We start from the raw sequence: 19,407 nt of genomic DNA, 5'->3' as shown, positions 1-19,407 counted from the left end.
TAATATTATAAACACCAATTGACCAACTTATACTATATATATATATAAGCACCCTTCTTTCTTTTATCAAATGAAAAACTCATATCATCATCTATAAAACCAAAAATGGTGTCTATGGAATTAGAATGGTGGTTATTTCCATTTATTCCAAGTGTACCTATGGTTTCATCAATATTATTCACCATGCTAGTAGGGTTTGTATGGTACCTTTATGGGCCCTATTGGAGGCTAAGAAGAGTTCCAGGCCCACCATCTCTTCCTCTTGTAGGACACCTTCCATTGCTGGCTAAGTATGGCCCTGATGTCTTCTCTGTCCTTGCAAAGCAATATGGCCCAATTTACAGGTTAGTCTTTTTTTTTTTTGTTTTATTTTATCATAAGATACTAATATCTAAAATTTATCTATTTCATCTAATTTGTTTGGAGTTGAAGTTCTTCCTCTCTCTAAGAGCTTTAGATGGGTTAGGGATGAGGAAAGGATTGAAGTTTTAACTTTTGACCCAAGTTCTGAATAAAATAAAATATCTCATAATTAATTGATTCATTAATTATGTTAGAGACATGAACATTTGTGTACTCTGTTTAATATGGAGATTAAACTATTTATAAACGAATTAATCAAATGTTAAACTATGTTTTGTTTTCCTTTTTTATCCTATAAAATACCAATATTCAAAATTTACTCTCAAGTTCTTCCAACATTATTTTTTCTCATTTGCAAAATCTGAAACTAAAACTTTATTCACCACAAAACAAAATGGCAAGCTATTAATACAAGAAGATGAGTTTTATGATGAATGAATTGAAGTTTTATAATAAAATGTCCATAGAACATATGCTTTTTCTTACACTATTAATATAATCACACAAAACATAAAAAATAAGAAAAGATAAAATACAATAAGATATTAAATTTCTGGTTGAAATTATTATATATGCTGTATACAAATCTTCTTTTCTCGAACCGAATAAGTTTTATAAATTAAATAACATTCTCTTGAACCAATAATGAAGAGCAGTTTGTAGGTGGTGCTACTCTAGGTCGGTTTTTTTTTTATAGTCATTATAATTAGTATGTCTCTAGTCTCTATAATTAAGGAAAAAGCCAATAAGGTTCATATTGTTGATATGATATGTGATCTTGTATACAAGATATTCTAACTCCTCAAATTCCTTTTGGATGTATATGCGAACTTAGTTATTTTTGAGTTGTGAAGTGTTGGGTGATAGTGGTGGGTCAGTGTTTTAGTGATTAATTAAATAGATTTTAATTTATAAATTTAAATAAATAATAGTTACATTGGGTAATCATATATAATTATATAAATTATCTGCATATCTAAAAAATAAAAATAAAATAATCAAATAAAGTATCTATTTGTTATGATTCGCTAATAATAATTTTTACGTTAGAGATATAATTATTTATGTATTTTATTTTATCGACTTAGGTTTTTGATAAATAATATTTTTATAACATAATATCAAAATTTTTGTAACTAAAAAACCTTTTACATAAGAAATTACAAAAATATGTTAAAAATATAAATATTTATGTATTCTTTTTTATTAATTTAATCTTTTAAAAATAATTTCATAACATTTCGGTTTAGTTAAGTTTATTGTGATTTCACTTTATTAATTTATTAGAGGAAGTTTTTTTACAAGAATTTAATTATCAGAAGACTTTAATATTGTATTTATAATAATATTTTATTGTTATGGTTTTTAAATATATAAAAGATATTAATTTATTATGACTTAAATCTTAGAAAGTCGAGCAAAATTAAATTTTATTAAATCTCAATAAGCTATGTGTAACTAGCCGTTAATTAATTATTTTCATACGATAATAACCTAAAATGAATGGAAGCATTACCGTCCGTCATTAAAATATTAATCTAAATTTAATTATTATGATATATATGTAGCTATGTATGTACTAATAAAATTTGCCTTGGCTTCTATAGACTATAGAAGTAATTAACGTTTTGAAGTTTGTTGATATCATTGTCATTGACTAATAAGTAATATAAAAATATTATTTATATATTAAAATTAATTATTAAAATTAATTATTATATATTTATATATAAATATATGTGTAATTTAATTTAATTTTAATATATTTTATATATTTATATTGATGATTAATTTTAGTGACTAATTTTAATATATATCTAACAGTAATAATTGTTATTTGAGTAAAATATTATTTTTATCCCAACGTTTGGAGTAAGTCTCATTTGTATTTCTAACGTTTAAAATATCTTATTTGTATTTCTAACGTTTATAAAAGTGATTCAACGCTGCTGTTAATTACACATCATGAGTTTTAGTAAGAATTCTAAAAATTTCTTTTTGAAATTAGAATACAAATATCTAAAACAGAACCGATGATTCATTTTAGATAATAACTCATCAAAAATTGAAACTAATTTCTACAATATTTATATAATTCACTTTTTTTAGAAATATAATTAAATATAAATACAAATAATAAATACAATATTAAACTCAAGCACATTTAAATAAGATCTAATTAAAAATAAATACATCTAAATAAAAATAATTAAAAAATATAATTTAATTTATTAATATAATTGATGATAGAATAATATTAAATTATTTTTATAAATATTAAAGATACAAATAAATAAGATAATTTAAATGTTAAAAATAAAAACAATATTTTACGCTTGTTATTTTCTATTCTAATTTCTAAAGCACGGTTGTTCTGTTGAAATTGAAAATGCACCGGATATAATTAAAAGGGAAAAAAGGACAAACAATTGGCTTGGCTGACTTACCGAGTAGGATCTTAATCATTGTATGTATGTATGGAAAATCCTTCTCTTTTTGATAGTGGGATACTAAGTTAGAAAGTAAAGAAAAAAAAAACACATATATTGTGCACCAAAACAAAAGAAAAGTAAAAAAATAAAAAAGGTTAATACAATAATGTTTTAAATTTAAGATGTATGAATTACTAATATCATATGTTTAAGAAGCAAAAAATATTTAAATATAATGAATATATAATTATATATATTATATATATAAATTTATAAAATTAAATTAAATAAGATAATTTTAGATTATTATCTTTTTATTTTTACCATAAAAGAGATATTTATAGATATAATTTAAGATGAGGAAAAAAAGATATAGAGAAATATGAATATAAATCAATAATGTAATGTCATATTTTTAGAAATTAATTTGTTAATGTTAATTCAAGCACTAAATTTATAATTTATTTCCCCTTTCATGATCAACTACTTTCCTTTCATTCTTAGCAATTCAATATACAAAAGGTTCAAATTCTATTATATTCATTTATATGACCATTTTGCTTTTTGTATGCATTAATATGATATTGTTGGTTAAAGTGGCATGTAATTTGTTTTAATTTTTTTATTTATTTTATTTTATCACTTCTGATAAAAATCTCTAAAAATATCCAAACAAATTCTTTCAGCAGGAAAAATTATGTGAGGATTAAAATAACTATTTTTTTGTTATCTTTTTGTTTGTTTCCTTCTTACATGATTTTAATTTTATTAATTGTTAGTGTTGATGATGCTATTAATTAATAATATTTATTTATTAGAACAGATTTCATATGGGAAGACAGCCACTAATAATAATAGCAGAAGCAGAACTTTGTACTGAAGTTGGAATAAGAAAGTTCAAACAAATTTCAAATAGAAGCATTCCTTCTCCTATTTCTGCTTCCCCACTTCACCAAAAAGGTCTCTTCTTCACCAGGTATATACAAATGTTTTTATAATTTTTATTTGTTTATTTATTCATATATAATTAATTATATCTATTATAATATATAGTACTTACTTATAGGTAAACTTAGAAATCTTCAGAAAATCCTGTGTCCCCACTTAATTGTCATGTCCACAATAAAATATGGATTATGGAATGTACTTTGCAAAAATCATATAAGGTGTGTGTACAATGGATAGCATTTTAGAGGGGAAAAGGACAAAAGTGGATAGAAATTTTTATAGTGTCATTATTCAAACAAGAAATCAGGATTATATAAGAAATTATTATCACATTCCCTTTCACTTTTCCCTTTTAGTATTAGTAGTTTATTACAATAGTAAATATCCTTATTAAAAAAAGTTACATAACATAGTACATTTATCTTGTGTTAAAAAAAAATAGTTTGTTTATATTCATTTATTTACAAATTTAAGATAACATTTGTAAATATTTTTTAACTGTTTTATGTTACATTTTGATACTATGCACCTAAATAGTAAGGTTCACATATTCTGAAAATAAAATTTTAATAGTAATTAATTATTCAATCAATAAAGAATAAGTTATCATTTTGAACAATAATTAAGAGTTGGGTTGAGATTTTACTCTTCTAAGATTGTGTCTTTTTTACCTAGATATAGCATGAATGTTTTTCCTCTTTACCCATAGTTTATTTTTGTTTTTGATGGTGCAAATGGAATTCAAACATGCAATAAGCATGATATTTTTTTTTCTTATATAACACCTCAAATTTGAGTATGATAGATTTTTTTAAAAACATTAAAGTATTAGGAGGATTTTTGCCTTTCACACTAGGGTCAACTCATACCGATATATGTTTTTACCTTCAATATCATTTTTGCATTTAGCCATAAAAAGATAAGACGCGTCAAATTTATTAATCATAATCTAGCAGAAATCTTTGTAAGTGCACCTGGGTAATTATTTTAAATGATTTAAGGCCTTTTTTTAATTCTTATTGGTTGAGTGTAAAATTATTTCACTTTGTTAGCAAATGGAAAATAAATTAAATCCAAAAATGAATCTAGTAATATTTGCAATTGCAGGGGTCAACGTTGGTCAACCATGAGAAACACCATAATCTCAATGTACCAACCATCACACTTGGCCAGCTTAGTGCCAAGAATGCAATCATTCATAGAATCAGCAACACAAAATCTACATCACATCACAAATACTAATGAAGACATAACATTCTCCAATCTCTCACTTAGGCTTGCAACCGATGTAATTGGTGATGCTGCATTTGGTGTCAACTTTGGACTGTCAAATCCCAATTATTCATCTAATTGTGATTTATCAATCAAGAACAATAATAATGTTAATGTTAACAAGGAAGTTTCTGATTTCGTTAATCAACACATTTATTCCACTACACAACTGAAAATGGACCTATCCGGTTCATTTTCTATCATACTAGGATTAATTGTACCATTGCTTCAAGAACCGTTTCGGTGGATCTTGAAGCTGATTCCGGGTACCATGGATCAGAAAATAGAGAATACCAACAGGAAATTGAGCCGCCGACTCGACGAGATTGTGAAAATGAGGATGGAAGAAAGTAACAGGAGTTGCAAGAATTTCTTGTCACTTATTTTGAATGCAAGGGAATCAAGAAATGTGTCTGAGGATGTGTTCACACATGATTATATTAGTGCTGTTACTTACGAACATTTGCTTGCAGGGTCAGCTACCACTTCTTTTACACTGTCCTCTGTTGTTTATTTGGTTGCTGGCCATCCTGAAGTTGAGAGCAAGTTGATTCAAGAGATCGATGGCTTCGGTCCGCCTGATCAGATACCGACTGCCCAAGATCTTCAAGATAGTTTTCCTTATCTTCATCAGGTAAGTTAAAACTTGATGATGATTGATGTTGATCAACTATATATGTCTTGTACTAACTGCTAACTATGTAACACCAACCATACCTCTGATACCATCTTGGTTGTATTCATATTTTGTAGCTTTATTAAGCTTCAGGTAATTAAGTTCGCAAACTAACTTTCATTGACCAAGCAAATATTTTATGGTGTATTTAATTATTTCAGGTTATTCAAGAGGCCATGAGGGTTTACACTGTCTCCCCATTAGTTGCAAGAGAAACATCAACTGAAGTAGAGATAGGAGGTTATCTCCTTCCAAAGGTAATAATTACATCTTTGTCCAATGCCAAATATTGGGTTAAATTCTTGATGGAGGCATATACTAATGTAGTTTATTTTATGAGCAGGGAACATGGGTGTGGCTAGCACTTGGAGTTCTAGCAAAAGACCCAAAACAATTTCCAGAGCCAGAGAAGTTCAAACCAGAGAGATTTGACCCTAAATGTGATGAGATGAAACAAAGGCACCCTTATGCATTTATACCATTTGGAATTGGTCCTCGTGCCTGTATTGGCAAAAAATTTTCCCTACAAGAGATCAAGCTTTCTCTAATTCATTTGTATAGGAAATATTTGTTTCGCCATTCACCTAACATGGAAAAGCCTTTAGAACTAGAATATGGTATAGTTCTCAATTTCAAGCATGGTGTCAAGCTTAGAGTCATAAACAGAACAAATTAAGCTAGAGTGACCTACGTAAAGTTTAATTAGACCATACAAATTGTATTGTGATGCTATAGCTTTAAGAAATATTATAGAAATAATTAATATTGTTAAATGAAAATGTGTGTTTTCAAAATAGAGTATGTAGATCATACGATTTAAACCCACAAGAAAGAATTGAATTCCTATCACAGAGAATTGAAGTATTTATAAGAAGGTGGCTCAGATGTTGACAAGAATAACAACCTTATCATCCCCACCATCTCCTTTCAACTTTATGACTGTAATAACATTACCTTCTTCCTTAACTCAACAGGCATCTCCCTTAGTGTGCCACAATCCACCAATGTCCCACCAAATTCAAATTTTCCAATTCATGGTCTTGGGCCGAAAATGTTACAGCGTCCCACCAATTAGAAATTGCATCATCGAAAATTATGTGGAACATTCTTAAACCTATGCCAAAGGCTATACTTCTACAATCCATGGACACTGATTATAGTTCTATTATCCACACCTCAAATTCAGCAAGTCCAAGTCAACAGCAGAAGACCACTTCTATTTTTCATGGTTTCAATGTTTATAGCTTATCTGTGTTTACTTCTTGACAAAAATGGAGCCACATACAATTTTCTAGTTGCCAAAAATTCAGGTTTCAATCAAACATCTATGTTAAGAAGTACTACCTTAAACTACCATAATGCCATGTGCGGGTGTTTCAAAAACTACAACACTATTTTAACAAAAACTAAAATATATGGAACCAAATCAAAGATGAATCACTATTTATACAACAACCATATGCTCAAAGTATATTCTTTCTAATTCAGCATAAATCAGATAAACAATAACAAATCCATCCTTATGTTACGAAATCACACAAAAAGCTAAGAACCCAATTTGGGGTGCATTGAGACATTTTCACAAACAGTTGATGTCCATGTTAATACTAAGACGAACTACTACTACGAAGCCTATAAACAATACGTCCCTTGGAAGAATCATAGCGACTGACCTCAACCTTGACGCGATCCCCGGGCAATATTCTGACGAAATTCTTTCGGATTTTCCCAGAAACATATCCGAGAATGAGGTCCTGGTTGTCGAGACGAACGCGGAACATGCCGTTGGGGAGGGACTCGGTGATGAGGCCCTCGTGGACCCACTTCTGCTCGCCGGACTTGTCGGCCGTAGGGGGCTTAGCATGCGGCACGAGGAGGGTTGCCGGCGCCGGCGGAAGCGGGGATGGGCGGAGGAAGGAGGGAGTTATGCGGTGGTGGAGGGTGAGAGTGACAGGTGAAGGGAGAAGAGAGAGTGTGAGGGTATGATGGTGGTGGTGACGGAGGATTGGGGTGGTGTTCAGTGAGAAGCAAGAGGATGAGGATGATGATGGTGATGAGGTTAACATTTCTCTGATTTTGGGAGAATCAAATTCTTTTCTTTTTCAAGGGATAAGCTTTTCTTTTTCTATATATATGTTAATATTATTGGTGAGAAAGGGTATTATTGTCAATTTGAGAGTGACATTCTAGGGTGATATGCTGAGAATGACATTCTTCTCCCTTTTCCTTCTTCATATATGATTTCTTCTTCTTCTTCATCCGGATTACATTTTTCTCCTAATATAATTGTTTTCATCCAAACAGCATCATCTTTTTTTAGATCATCTGTTTTCTTTCCATTGTCATTGCCATCATAATTTTTTGCTACAGACAAACTCTTTGGTAACTTTAAACTCACGTTAAAAGATAGTCTTTTAGAAATTGCATTTTTCATGTGAAATGATTTTGACTCTTTAGTTTCTTCCTTCTCCAACAAGTTATTATCCTTGTTATTTGTTTTTACTGTGAAGTTTGATATTTGAGGCCGATCCGGTGACAGCACGCCCGACCCGGTTTCCGTGATTCGATCCGGAGAAGTTGCATTCATCAAAGGACTTGTGCCAGTTGGAATCTGAGATTCTTTGGATGCTTTTTTTCTTCTAAATCTAACACTACATAGAGTTGTGACTATAGCCATGGTTGCAATCAAACCTAAAAAGTAAAAGGAAAAATATGCAAATGGTTTTGTCAATGAAATGTTATCAGCAGGGACGCTTCTTCTCATCACCTAAAAAAAAAAAAAAAATGGAAGGGGGTCTATGCAATTTTAATACCACTATCACTATAATGTGTTTTACTTTTTCCTATGCATATGTTAATATTCTTGTGGTTACAATTTTTTGTTCCTATAACAATGCACTAGGAACTACGAGAGAAGGGTGCCTGGGAAATCCTATGGAAAAAAAAAAAAAAAGGAATTTTGGTGAAATAATCAAGTGCCTAATTTTTTTCTCTTAAGGTTTCTTGAACAAAAAATTACCCGAATTTTGTTGCTTGAATTTAGGAGTTAATGTAGTGCCGATTACTAAAATTAGAAAAAATCCTTATGATTTGATGTAATTTATTACATAGTTAAAAAATATTCTAAATTTAGTTGTTCAATAATTTTAAAAATAAAACTAATTTTCTTTTTTAATTAAAACCACTATGCAACTCATGTTAGTTAGTACAACGATTGTATTACTTTTGGTAAGGAGTTCAAAATTCAGTTACTTTCAAAAAAAAGTACAACAATGCTACACAAATATAATTGACCACAATATAATATAAAATAATACTACACATCTAAATTTTTTATAGTATTGAAGGATTCACCATCAAATTTATAGTAAAAAAGTATTACTATTTAGTATTTACTAGTAGATTTATAAATGAAAAAGAAAGTAAATAAATGAAAAGAATCATTAGCTAAGAATTATTTTGTACATTTAATTTTATTGATCTAAAATCAAAATTTTTTTTTCATTTTTAATTTTTTACATATAATTAATTTTGGACACCTATTTTAACTATTCAACACGAAAAATCTGAATTCATATTCATATAAGAAAACTTTTATTTTTGGATAAATTATATGAATAAATAGATTGAGAATTAATATTAAGTAGATGTCTTAAATTAAATTGTGTTATATGATTTTCTCATTTTGTAACTCAATATAAATCAAATTAATTAAATTTAATTTACACTAAATAAATGTAATTTATCCTAAAATAAATAAAATTTAAATCAAGTTTCAATTTAGTTATCTTATCTTTAGTATTTAATATATAATTATGGTAATTATCTTATCTTTAAAAAATTTGAATTAAGTTATTTTATCTTATCTTATCTTTTAGTTAGTTTGTTAGGATCTTATTTAAACACTTTTGGTGAGACAATTTACATAATTTTAATGAATAAAATTTGAGTGTGATTAAGTGAGGTGAGTTACTTGTTGCATGAAGAAAATTGAAAGATTCAATACTAAAGTAATTCTGTGTGTCAGTCTCTCTTAATTTTTATTCCTCTTCCTCTCATCTAAGTTGTTAAGGAGATTCTTTAAAGGTCTAGTAGAAAATTCCCCAATAACTTCTTATAATACCTTTCCATGGAATTTCCCTCTTCTTCTTTGCAAATCACTCCCATTGAAGAAGAGTTTTATTTCGGTGATTGTTTTTCCATCATCTTCAATTGCACCAAAAAATTGATCCAAATTATTGAAAGCTCAATCCCAGCTGCTGAGGTTCAGTCTTCTTGTACCACAAGTACAGCCAGGGAAGCAATCTTGGTTCCTTCAGACATCCTATGTAGTGGTACTCCACTCACAGACCTCAGCAGAGAAGACACAATCTTATTACATCAAATATTTTCTTCACTATCTGTGTCCCCTGAGCTATTTGACCAAATTTTACCTGTCATAGTCGAAACTGCAAGAAGGTGTGACTCCAACACGCGGGAGATTGTTGTGAACCTTCATGTTACCTCCTACAATGTTGTTCAAGATTCTGATGAGCAAGATGATGATGATGAATGCGCCATTTGCTTGGAGAAGTTTGACCATGGTAATGAAGATTCAAGCGTAGAAATTGTTCGTACAAATTGCTGGCATGTTTTTCATGATCGCTGCTTGCTCCGCTGGCTCCAACGCTGTGCCAACTGTCAATCGCCATATTCTTGCCCATTGTGCCGCAGCATCATATTTCAAACTTGAGAGATAGATGATGAAAAGGTTCATCTTCACCATGCTATATTCCACTTAATTACCAGGCTTACCACTACAACTTCAAGGAACCTTTCTTTTTTTGTGTTCCTTAGGGTTCTTTAATTTGTTTTAATTATGTAGCATTATTATCCTAATTGTTTAAAAAAATGTGAATAAATAGTAATTTTAAAAGTATTATCATAATTCTAATAGTTGTTTTGTTAAAGCAGTGTCTGTAAATTAACTTTACACAAACAATAAGAATTGGTTAATTTATTATGTTATTCTGAATTTTATTAAACTTGAGTGTTTTTGAAGATAATTATCAATCGCCTCCTTGTCTTTTTGCACCTTTTTTTTTTCTTTTCTAACATAACAATCCTTAATCAAAACAAGAATGTTAACTCAATTGATCTTACTAATGGGACAAGAAGAATAAACTAACCAAAGATTTGTACATTCAGAAAAAATAACATCCAAAATCTATATTGTTTCTCCAGATTTATTGCAACTCAAAATCATTAACCTGGGCATATATATATAAAGATATTAATTATTCTTATACGTTAAAAGCTAACTAAGCTTTAATATAGTTTCTGGGCATGTTGCTATTGTTTACATGCAAGTATCACTACTTCACCAGTGCACACAAATAATTATATTATATCATTATTGTTGTGCATTACAAATTCATTTTCATGCAAAAATAAAACAAATTCTGTGTTGTATCAAAAATAAAATAAAATGTGTTATGTCATTGTCACCAGCACTCTCATATACAATCCTTAAAAGTACATTTAATAGTTTTTACAAGGTGGTGTCTAAATCAATCCAAAAGATTTGAAACCAGAAGGAATGATCCTAAAAACATTCATGCCTTCTGATGAAAGCAACACTGTTAGATCATTATACAGTATACAACCCTTAACCCTAAATTCGCCAATTCGCCAAATCGATGAAATAACATTCATTCTTTTCCGGCTAACCTTGACTCAAGCTTTTTCTTTGGAAGCCGATGGTAGCAGATGATTTAACGTCGTGGCTGGTATGACGGCGCTTGGATTCGGTTCCCTTGTACGCAAAGAACTTGGTCTTCTAGCGCTGTAACTCTTATCAGCATTGCTTCTTTTCGTGCGTACTGAAGAACACGAGAGGAATTTCACTAGCCGCGTTGAACCAACGAGTAAAATTACACCCGTGATTATAAGTAGCCTGCAACATAACATAATGTTTATCATGTATGAAGTATCAACTTATTTTCAAGCTACTGCGCGACAAGCTTGCGAAACAAGAATCGCTAGACCATAATAATGATACTGATCTAGCTCTTTGAGCCCAATTCTCCTAATAGCAACAAAAATTCGATGAAAGCCGAAAAATGTTTCAAACGGACAACTAAATGTCAGGTAGAAATTTTTATTGATCAGATCAATATGAAAAAGAGTAATAAGTTTGGATTCTTGGATGGACGCTTTTCATCTAAAAATGATAACCACCAAAATTTTTATACTAAGATTATGTAAGTAATTGGAATTAACAAATAAAAGCAAAAAATCTTATATTACCATCCAAGAAGAAGTGCCAAGCGAGCTTTCGGGGCAGAAGGCAGTCTTTCACCCAATGCAAGCATTCCAGCTAGTACACCGCTCACAATTGATGCCACGGCTGCACATGTAGAAACCACAATAGCCCTACCGTGCTTTAGTCCCCGTGTCTGCATAGCGCAGAAGAGAACGAATTTTTATTCGAGATAATCAAAACCGGAATCGGCAGCGTAGAACTTGAATTAAAGTTCACACAGAATTAGATCATAGAAAATAGGCCTTCATAATACCTGGTAGTAAAACCCTGTTCCACTACAACACACACTGAATATGATGCACAGAGGAACCAACAGTTGGTGAAAACCTTGCTCTAGGAACAGAAATCCCATCTTCGAAATTACCGAAGACATCCTGCATTTTGGTGTAAACATAATTAAGAGTCAAGACATATAATCAAGTTCTTCTAATTTTACGCCATATGAATGCGCTTGTCGCATAAACTAGCCATTCTAACTAGACAAACGGAAAGAAATGCTACAATCACAACCAATGCCAAAGCATTGCATTAAAACAAGTGAAATAAAAATGCATGCAATATTACCAAAGCAAGCAACGGCTAATTTAATCGTGTTAAAGAAGGAAACTCTTATTTAACTCTAAAAGAAGGGGACACATAAATAGAGTAGGGAGGGAAGGAAACGTACCCAAACAAAATTCCAGATTCCAAGCCATAAATAATTTCCTCAACAACATCGTATTCCATCTGTATATAACTTAAAATTGTCAATTAGTCACTATTTGCAGGTGATAATAATGAAAATAAACACAAACATGTAAATCTAAAGATATGATGAAAGCACGAGTTACCATCTCTTGTTCTCTTCGATGACGCCTGCATATTCTAAGCCCTCCATTAAGCAATACCTATACAACTGTTTATATCAATTAAAAGAATAATGAAGTCTCAAAGAAAGTAATAACACTCGATTGCACTGCTGGATTACGATATTCTAAAGAGGAGTTGCTGAAACCTATTATAAAAAATTCCATTCATGAGTTTTGTAATGACCAATTGTCTTTTGATAATGCTACCCCCATAAAGAAAAAGGAAAGCATAATCGATTTAATGCATTTCAAGAGGCCTATCGGGGATAATATTGATACGAAATGATTAAGAAAAATGTATACAACATTGTGCACAATTATATGCCACTAATAAGGGTTTATTGCATCAGATTCAAGACTCAATATGAGTTTGCAGCAATTCCATGTGTAGGTTTCCAAATAATAACAGGATTTTTTTTGTCTTTTCAAATGCATTTCCTTAAAAGCTAGTCACTATTGTAAAATCAAGTGACACAAATGAATTCTTGCTAATATGCCAAACTGTGAATGTTGAATTTTTTGGAATATAAAAGCATGTGAAAATTAAAGTTGTTTCTTCATAAGACAAGGTACCTACAAACAAGAAGGCAACAACAAATGCCAGACATGGTATGTGAAAAATGGACAGAGTAGCCGCCTCTTGCTCTTCACCTCCGGCACCAACTCCTAAAATTCGAAAAGCATGTAATGATGTAACAGTTAACAAATAGCATTGCACAAATGCATATGCATATAGTAGTACAGCGAAAATTTGGCAGATTGAGTTAAAAGACTGCATGCTTAGTCTTATTAGAAGCCAAACAAAAGATTTAACAAAAACCCCAAAGCCTTCGTCCATTGTCAACGAGTGTAGCATTTAGTATATACACAAATAAAATGGTCACAACTCACAACAATGGATCCAAAATAAGGTTATAAAGTTTACAACTAAACTCTTATGAGTTGACAAGTAGAGTTTTATGATTCAAGTTTACCTAAAGTCCATGAGTTTAAGTGAACTCTTGAGTCGATAACCTTGATACACAGTCTACAAATCTTTTTATAAATACCGAGTACCGCCTACAACTTAGCTCATTATTGTGTTTGCATGATGCAAAAGAATCAAACATAAAGTAATACTATGCGGGCGATTCAAAACTTACATTACCTATTGTGCCAACACCTGCCAAGGCAATGCCAACCCAATCAACAGCATTCATGATTTCCTTCAGATAAAAATGAGAGAAGATTGAAAGAATTGCTAGTCCGACTCCCGAAACCGGTTGGATCACAGATACCTGTATATTAGACAACAAAAACCCACAAGGATCCCCCAGGATCCCCAATTTCAATAATCTATGCAAAACACTGCCAGATCATGATAAAAGATCAGTTTAGTATGAGAGTGAAAATGCAGTTTCAAAGTACATAGAAGAATTTTCAACACAACTTTAGAAACAAAATCTGATCCATCTTCATTAAGTTCAGATTCATTCATTCATTAATGTATGTATTTATTTTAAATATAGACAACAAGTGTCATTAGAGTTCTTACCGGGGCCAAAGATAATGCTCTTAACATCAATAATGCACCACCTATATCCATTAGAAAACCTATAACCCAGATTTTGTTAAATGCATAAGCCCTTATCACCTGAATGAAACAAACACAAATAGAGATCACAATATCTGAATCAGTAACAAAACAGTTACTAATGGCTCATAAGCATTGAATTAAGGTTTAAATGATTAAAAAAAATGTGAACCTGTAATTCACCCATTTCCAGATTCACACTAAAATCTTACGCATGCATTGAAAATATTCAAACTTCATCATTATATATTGCAGCTTTCACATTAAAAGCTATACAATTTCTAATTTCAGGGATACCAATATGGCTCAAAAGCTTCAAATCAAGTTGTTATCAAAGAAAGGTAAAACCTTTAATGAGATGGGGTCACGAGGCACATCAAAATAAGAAATTTTTTTAAAAAATAAAATGAAAAATATGAACCAAAAAAGAAGAAGAGACATGCCTTGAGCTTCAAAGAGAGAGGAGGAAGAATGACGGTGCCCTTCTTCTGAAGGATTTTTCCGATGTTGTTTCCGGCGGTGGCAGCCACCGTTAACACAATGGATTCCCACATGATTCCAATCTCTCAAAATCAATGCTTTTTTATTATTATTTTTATTATTTTGTTGTGTGTTGTTTCCTTCTTGGTGTGGTTCAAGATCTGTGCTTGTTTTGAGAGACTGATAGCTAACTAAGCAATTAATTAATTAATTGATGGGTTTAGTTACCTTAAGAACATATCATAAAATTTATATTAATAAAATATTTTAAATATTTTTATTTAATAAATAAAAAATAAATACAGTAAAAATTTAAAATTTGTATGTTTTCAAACAAAAGTTTCCCTAATTTATCGTCTTAATATGTATTTTCAGAAAAGTGTTTTTTCTATACAAGTCTTTATAAATTATTTATATTCAAGCGTTTTGTGTCGTTATTGCACATTTGTTATCATCATCATTAATATCACATCTTTCTCTTTCTTCTTTTCCACCTCCTTTTTTTATAGGAATATTTTCTCTTCCTTTCTTTTTCTCTTTCTCCTCTATTATCATTTATCTCATTGTCCAAGATAATGAATAATTAAGGTTTAGATTGTCAAGTAAAATATAACGAAATTGATTATTGTTTTGAATCTAATCAAGTGGCTGAGGTGTAGTTCAATTCAAAAGAAAAAAACGTAGCAATCGAACATTTTTTTGTATTTACAGCAAATTTGGGTGTATTTTTATTCTGATAAGTTCTACGTAATTCAAAACTCTTCCTCTTCCTCTTTCTCATCTTCTATTACTTTTTTTTCTTATTCATACTTTTCTTTTTGTTTTACTTTCTCAAGTTTGAATAAAAACAAAAAAAATCAAACAAAAAATAAGAAGAAACATATAATGCTGCAAAATTACTTAAAAGATAATGAATTTATATTCATTTAACTAAAAGAAAGAAAGAAATAAAGGAAAAAGAAAAGAAAAAATGCAGTATTAGAGGAAAATATTTTTTCTGTATTTACAGTAAATTTGGGTGTAACACGAAGATATTTAGGTGTATTTTTATTTTGATAAATTCTGCATAATTCAAAACTCTTCATCTTCCTCTTTCTCATCTTCATCTTTAGCTATCTTTTTCTTATTCATCTTTTCCTTTTTGTTTTACATTCTCAAATTTCTTCTTGTTTTCCTCTCTTAACAAGAATAAAAACAAAAATAAAAAAAAACACATAATGCTCCAAAATTACTTGGAAGAGGATAAACTTACATTCATTTAACTAATAGAAAGAAAGAAATAAGAAAAAAAAAATGAAAAAAATGCAGCATTAGAGGAAATATTTTTCTATATTTACAGCAAATTTGAGTGTAACACGAAGATATTTAGGTGTATTTTAAAAATTTTTGGTGTATTTTTATTCTGATAAGTTATGCATAATTCAAAATTCTTCTTCTTCCTCCTCATCTCTTGGTGCTTCTTCTTCTTCATCTTCTTATTTCATATTTTCATCATTCTTTTTAAGAGGAAAAAATCAAACAAAAAAAATACATAATGTTGCAAAATCAATAAAAAGATAATGAAGGTAAAAAACACAGCAACAACAACAGTAGTAAAAAAACGACAATGAAAATGAAACACATAAAGAAAAAAGAGCAGAAACGAAAAGAAGAAGGAGAAAAAGATGGAAGAGGAAGAAAATGAAGAACGCGAAGCATGCTATAAAAACCATTGAATAGTGCGTGTATTGACACGCTCGTATGAGTAAGCGTCGCATCCTTTTTGTTAGATTTGCCCCAACTTATATGATTTATAAACTAAAATAACTTATATATGTATCACTTCTCTTTTAGGACATAGGTTGGATAAACTCTTAATGGATTACTTGATTAATTACTATTAATTATTTATTTATTTTGGTACACATCACTCATTAATATCAGTAAATTAATTATTAATTAATTACTAATAGGTACGGTCTACGGAGCTACCGGTTGTTGCATGCACCTTCAACACAAAAAAGGGTTTGAGAATTGAGAATAAAGCAAAGAACACTACAACACGAAATTTAGATGCTTAGCATATCCCTTTTACTTTCAAAACAGACGAAACCATGTTTTCATTTTCCGTTTTTAATTAGTGTTGGTTGTTTTTTTTTTTTTTGTAAAAAAAATATATTTTTATTTAATTTTAAATCTATGTAGATGTATTTTTTTTTTAAAATAAATAAAAAATAAATTTTGTTTTTTCTAAAAACAACAATATTTTGTTTTTAAAAAATAAAATATAAAAGACGTTTTAATATTTAAAAACTTTTTTAAAAAAATTTATTCAAATATTAAGTAATTTTTGTCTATTAATTTTTTTCAAAAAATAATTATTTTTTTAAATTAATCCAAATTGATACTTTATTCAATGTTATTTAGATATAATTTTTATAAGTATTTTTAGAATTTAACTTTGATGTACTAAAAATATAAATAGTTTTATACAGTTATCAAATGAAGTTAATATATTAGATAATATTAAAAGTCAATATTTTTAGTGTAAAAAATTGATTAGTGTTAGATCAAATATAAGATAAAAATAAAAAATGTTGATCACCTATCATTTTTATATATTGGATAGTACACTATAATACATAATTAAATATTTCTATAAAACTCTTTTATAATAAATTAAATTCTTTTTTAACCATCCATATATTTTGTTATACGATATAATAAAGAAAATATGTTTAGTCAATATATGTTCTTGATCTTGCCTGGAAAATTGGTCGGCCGCAACTCTTCGAGATCGGCCGAGTTATACGCTGCAAGGCCGAATGTCCACCTCCGAATATCCGAACTTCTTATCTTCGTTGTAGATGTGGGTGTGCGAACAATGCAGAGAGGGCGGAGTGTACCTGCGAAGACACTCCGAAACTTAAGTCAGTATAGTATTTTTCTCAGAAGAATCTTACTAAAAAAGATATTTTACCTTTCTTTTATATATGTATATATTCGTCCGTTATGTCGTAAATGATATAAAATCGGTTTTGTAACCGACTTTATCTTACCGTTCGGGATGTCGGTTATGATGATATTAACATCGCCGAGTTATAGCTCATAAATGCCGAGCAATAACGGCAGGTGGCGAGTTATGGTGATGGCCAGTAACGGTTATGAGGCCGAGTTATAGCTCGTATTAATGGTGACCATATCACAGCCCCCAAGCTTAACCTGAGGGAAGTTTTTTAATGAAGCAGGTTGAGCTTTTGAAATGAGTTATAACTCGGTAAAAGTGGGTTATTGAGTAGGCCCCCAGTTCAACGTACTTCATTAAATTAACTTCCCGCTTTTGCCACGTGGGAAGTTGTGCACCCTTTCGTGCAGGAGAGAGAAAGAGTGGGAGCTTCATTAATGCTTTGATGGTTTCCAATGCTATTTTGACGTTTGATGTGATTGAGGCAAAAGGGATATTTTGAGCGTTTTTGTCTTGTGATTAATTGTTTCTGCCGATTGGTATTTTGGGATTTTTGGTTTTCTGCTTCTTGTTTGAAGAATGAGCAAGAGAGGTATGGACATGTCTGTGTTCTTCTAATTCTTTTCTTCCCTTTTTTCTTTGTATCTCTTTGTTGCATGTTTGTTTGCTGTTTGTAATGGGGTTTGGGAAGGAGAAGAAAGGTGAGATAGACTGGTCTTATGACTGGGTAGAGGATGATGTGAAGTCGCGGGTGTCATTATTCTGTGATGAGGCCGCTGTGAAGGAGGTTGATGTGAGTAGGTTGGTGAGGAAGAATTCTGGGGTTGGCGTTGAGTTGCTGTCCTGTAGTGTTGATGATAGGGTTTATCATCGAGGTAGTGGGTTTGAATTCTTTTATATGTATAGCTGCGTTCTTGAGGAGTTGAGAGTTAGATTACCCTTTACGGATTTCGAATGTCAGGTCTTGAGGCAGTTAAACTGCGCTCCTTCGCAGCTTCATCCAAACGGGTGGGCTTTCCTTCGTGCTTTTGAAATTTTGATGGAGTTTCTGGAAGTTGTTCCGTCTGTCGATCTGTTCTTTTCATTATTTCAAGCCAAAGGGGTGTGGAAAGGTGGCTGGATAAACTTCAATAGCACCCCTGGTTTTGGCATTTTCAAATTGTACAAATCATCTTTCAAAGATTTTAAAGAGATGTATTTGAAGGTTAGGGCTTTGGAAAAAGACTTTCCTTTTTTTGTTGATGAAAATTTAGGTGAGAAGTTTCCGTTGTATTGGTGCTCTGAACCTCAAAATATACTTGGTCCGGAGGTTATCTCTCCGAGGAATGTTTGTGTGATTGAGTTTCTTGTTGAAAATATCGGTCGTGGGGATTTGATTTCAATGTATGAGCTTCTGAATTGGGAGGACGATAAAGATGCTGTGGTAGCTTATTTAGGTGAGTTATAGGGTTGTTTGCTAAGGTGTTAGTTCTTCTTGCGATGTTTTTAATGTTCATGTTGTTTTCGCAGGTGGTAGATACCCTGGCGTTTCAGCTGCGTCTTTGAGAACACGTTTCAAAAATAAGAA

At 30.5% G+C, this 19,407-nt stretch overlaps 3 protein-coding genes across 3 annotated transcripts; 2 read left to right on the top strand and 1 right to left on the bottom strand.

The window, feature by feature from the left end:
* Window positions 1-84: 84 nt before the first annotated feature.
* Window positions 85-6,464, top strand: LOC130933223 (cytochrome P450 711A1). Its single transcript, XM_057862771.1, has 5 exons — window positions 85-344; window positions 3,619-3,771; window positions 4,851-5,649; window positions 5,853-5,948; window positions 6,035-6,464. The coding sequence occupies exons 1-5, from the start codon at window positions 106-108 to the stop codon at window positions 6,365-6,367; spliced, it is 1,620 nt and encodes a 539-aa protein (XP_057718754.1). The 5' UTR covers window positions 85-105; the 3' UTR covers window positions 6,368-6,464.
* A 334-nt stretch (window positions 6,465-6,798) lies between these two features.
* On the bottom strand, window positions 6,799-7,813 carry LOC130933226 (translation initiation factor IF-1, chloroplastic). Its single transcript, XM_057862774.1, has one exon. The coding sequence runs from the start codon at window positions 7,755-7,757 to the stop codon at window positions 7,299-7,301; it is 459 nt and encodes a 152-aa protein (XP_057718757.1). The 5' UTR covers window positions 7,758-7,813; the 3' UTR covers window positions 6,799-7,298.
* Window positions 7,814-9,820: 2,007 nt separating this feature from the next.
* Window positions 9,821-10,423, top strand: LOC130934872 (E3 ubiquitin-protein ligase RHA2B-like). Its single transcript, XM_057864397.1, has one exon. The coding sequence runs from the start codon at window positions 9,821-9,823 to the stop codon at window positions 10,421-10,423; it is 603 nt and encodes a 200-aa protein (XP_057720380.1).
* Window positions 10,424-19,407: the final 8,984 nt, after the last annotated feature.

The sequence above is a fragment of the Arachis stenosperma genome, chromosome 6 (genome assembly GCF_014773155.1).
Source record: "Arachis stenosperma cultivar V10309 chromosome 6, arast.V10309.gnm1.PFL2, whole genome shotgun sequence".
Classification (NCBI taxonomy): Eukaryota; Viridiplantae; Streptophyta; class Magnoliopsida; order Fabales; family Fabaceae; genus Arachis; species Arachis stenosperma.
This window is presented reverse-complemented; position numbering and strand designations above follow the sequence as displayed.